At 49.1% G+C, this 2,873-nt stretch overlaps 1 protein-coding gene across 1 annotated transcript in view; it reads left to right on the forward strand.

Moving 5' to 3' along the window:
- Positions 1-135: 135 nt before the first annotated feature.
- Positions 136-2,873, forward strand: part of LOC104391441 (wiskott-Aldrich syndrome protein family member 2-like) — a 16,353-nt gene continuing 13,615 nt past the window's right edge. Inside the window, 1 exon segment of the mRNA XM_010000715.1 lies at positions 136-290. Coding sequence (XP_009999017.1) covers positions 161-290 — 130 coding nt within the window. The 5' untranslated portion in view covers positions 136-160.

Here is a 2,873-nt window from a genome sequence, read left to right on the forward strand (position 1 = left end):
AGAGTTGGGGGAAGGAGGCTTATAAATAAAGCCATTTGAGAGCAGGAAAAACGAACACCATGGCTCTGGTGTGCCTGGAATTTGCGGTTGAGTAATCCTTTCCTGTTTCTTTTTTGGGTTGTTTTTCATCTTTCAGAACAGTGCCTGAAGCAGGTCCACCATGCCGTTAGTAACGAGGAACATTGAGCCAAGGCACCTGTGCCGTCAGACGTTGCCTAGCGTTCCAAGCGAGCTGGAATGCATGACCAACATCACCCTGGCAAATGTCATTCGACAGCTGGGCAGCCTGAGTGAGTACCATGGCGAGCCTGCGCGTTGCCCTCAGGAGTCGCTAGTGCTCTTTATTTAGCTCCCTTTCTACTCTCATGTTCCTATTTCTCCCCCATCTGCCTTCCCTGGGTAATGCTAAAATGTTTTCCTAAAGAAATCTGATGCTAATTTCATATCCCTGGTCCCACTGCCTTCCTATCAAAGAGAAAATGGGGAGGGGGGTGGTGGTGGTGAGGGAGGGGGGTTGGTGTGAGAGGCTGCAGCGAAACTGCAGATGGAAGGATGGAGCACAACTCAGGCTTGTAAAATGGGAGGCTCTCCCAGCAGCCAGGATCTTGTGTCAGAGAATGTGTCTGTAATTGCACAAGCTACTAAATGGAGCTTGACTGTGTTGAATCTACACTGTGTCAGTAGTCTTATTTTTAATGAAAGGTAATTAAAGCCTGCACGCAGGAGCCGCCTCTTTGCCCCTGCTGTTTGTTGCGTTGCAAGACTCAAAGTCCCCAGTCTGAGCCAGGCGTTGCCTCTGGAGAGTACTGGGGGTTTGGGGCTGCTTGCTTTGACAGCACAACAAGCTGAAGTGATGCCTAGCTCAGGTCTCCAGTGGGCTGACCAACAGCCTTGTGAGGGCTGGAGGGAAAATGGGGGCCTATGTGCCCTAGGAGAAACGAAGAGTCAATTGTGGTCTCTCTGGGATGACTCCTTACTTTGTTGAAACACTCTGGGTTCTGATGAGCCACCTCTGCCCTTGAAGCAAGACTTTGATAAGCAAATGAATACGTTGCTCAGCTTCTCCTTCTTCTGCTGGCTCTGCAAAGCAAGCCCCTCGAATGTGGCAGGGAAAGTTTGGGACCAGTCTCTTTTTCCAGCAGGAAAAACCAAGGCTGTCACTAAAATCTGGGCCTGTGTTTGCTGCCAGTCAGTATCACATTCTGTTGGGTTGCAGAAATGTCACTGTGCAGGCAAGACCAGTCTCTGCTGATGTTCAACTGGCCCTTGGTGTTTGTTTGTTAGGTCTTGTAGCCAGAGTGGTTGTGGAGGGTGAGGAAAATCCATCTCCTGCATGTGAAATGATGAGGAAGGAGGCAGGAAAGCTGTGCAGATCTTGGCTGCAGAGAAAGCTAATCCCAGTCCAAAGGCGTGCAGTGGGTTGGTGTGACAGAGCCATGCTGAGATCCTTCAGGTTTAGACCTTCTTTGAGCAGCTCAAGATATTCAAAGCTTCTCTGCTTCTGCCTTGTTAGGGAGGATGAAGTGTTTGGGAGCCAAATTGCAGTCTGGTTTATTTCTTGGGAAGGTTCCCTGGGAGAGAGGGCGGGGAGGGAGTTGCTTGCTGCTGGACCAATGGCAGATACCTCGAGGGGATACTTGAGAGAGGTGGGTGGCTCTTGCTGACACTTCTGTGCTTGTCTGCAAGAGGAGAATGAGGCAGGTAGGGAAGAAACACTGAGCCCCATCTCTTACCTACTTCTCCAGGGCTAGCAGTATTTTAAATGGAATATTTCAAATTAATAAAAGTCCAGAGGAGGCCATGAAGATGATGGGAGGAGGGCTGGAGCAGCTCTGCTCTGGAAACAGGCTGAGAGAGTTGGGGTGTTCAGCCTGGAGAAGAGAAGGCTCCAGGGAGACCTTAGAGCACCTTCCAGTGCCTGAAGGGGCTCCAGGAAAGCTGGGGAGGGGCCTGGGACAAGGGCAGGGAGGGAGAGGACAAGGGGCATGGATTAAAACTGGCAAGAGGGGAGATTGAGGTTGGACATGAGGAGGAAATTCTTGGGTGTGAGGGTGGTGAGAGCCTGGCCCAGGTTGCCCAGGGAAGCTGTGGCTGCCCCATCCCTGGCAGTGTTGAAAGGCAGGTTGGATGGTGCTTGGAGCAACCTGGGCTGGTGGGAGGTGTCCCTGCCCATGCAGGGGGTGGGACTGGATGATCTTTAAGGTCCTTTCCAACCCAAACAATTCCATGATGCTCTGAAATTTTAATACTTTAAATGAAAGATTTCAAAAATGGAAATATTTGCAAACGAAATATTCAGACCAACTACTACAGAACACTGGCACCCAAATGACCAAACTCCTCTCCCCCCCCTTCTAAACTCTCTTACTTCTAAAAAAATAAATCCACCCCTTCCTTATACGCTGAGTATGAGTGGAACGTAAAGCAGGTTCAGTAGGCTGTGACAGCCCTGTCAAGTGAATAATCAGCCATGCCTAGTGCACCACAGTCTCTTTACAAAGATGCAAACATAAATCTTGTCAAACTTTCATATTCCAGTGAGTTTACCCTTCGTTACTATCACAGCTGGGAGCGCTTTGTATAAGTCGACACCGCGTTTCTGTGTGATTTTATAGAATCCCACCAGCTAAAGATGGAAAGACCTATTAAATCGCGCCGTCTGTCTTCCTGCCAGTGCATGACAAAGATAATTTTGATTGTAAGCTGCACTTTTGCAGTCAAAGTAACTAAAGCAAAAACTGAATCTCTGCCTTTACCCCATCGAAAAGTGTGCGTGAAACACAGAACAGGGCGTGAGATGCTGGGTGATAACTGTGTTGAGGTGGATTTAGGCAAGGGAATATCAAAGAATCATGGAATGGTTTGGGTTGGAA

Source organism: Chaetura pelagica, unplaced genomic scaffold (assembly GCF_000747805.2).
Source record: "Chaetura pelagica isolate M959 unplaced genomic scaffold, ChaPel_1.0 scaffold956, whole genome shotgun sequence".
Lineage (NCBI taxonomy): Eukaryota > Metazoa > Chordata > Aves > Apodiformes > Apodidae > Chaetura > Chaetura pelagica.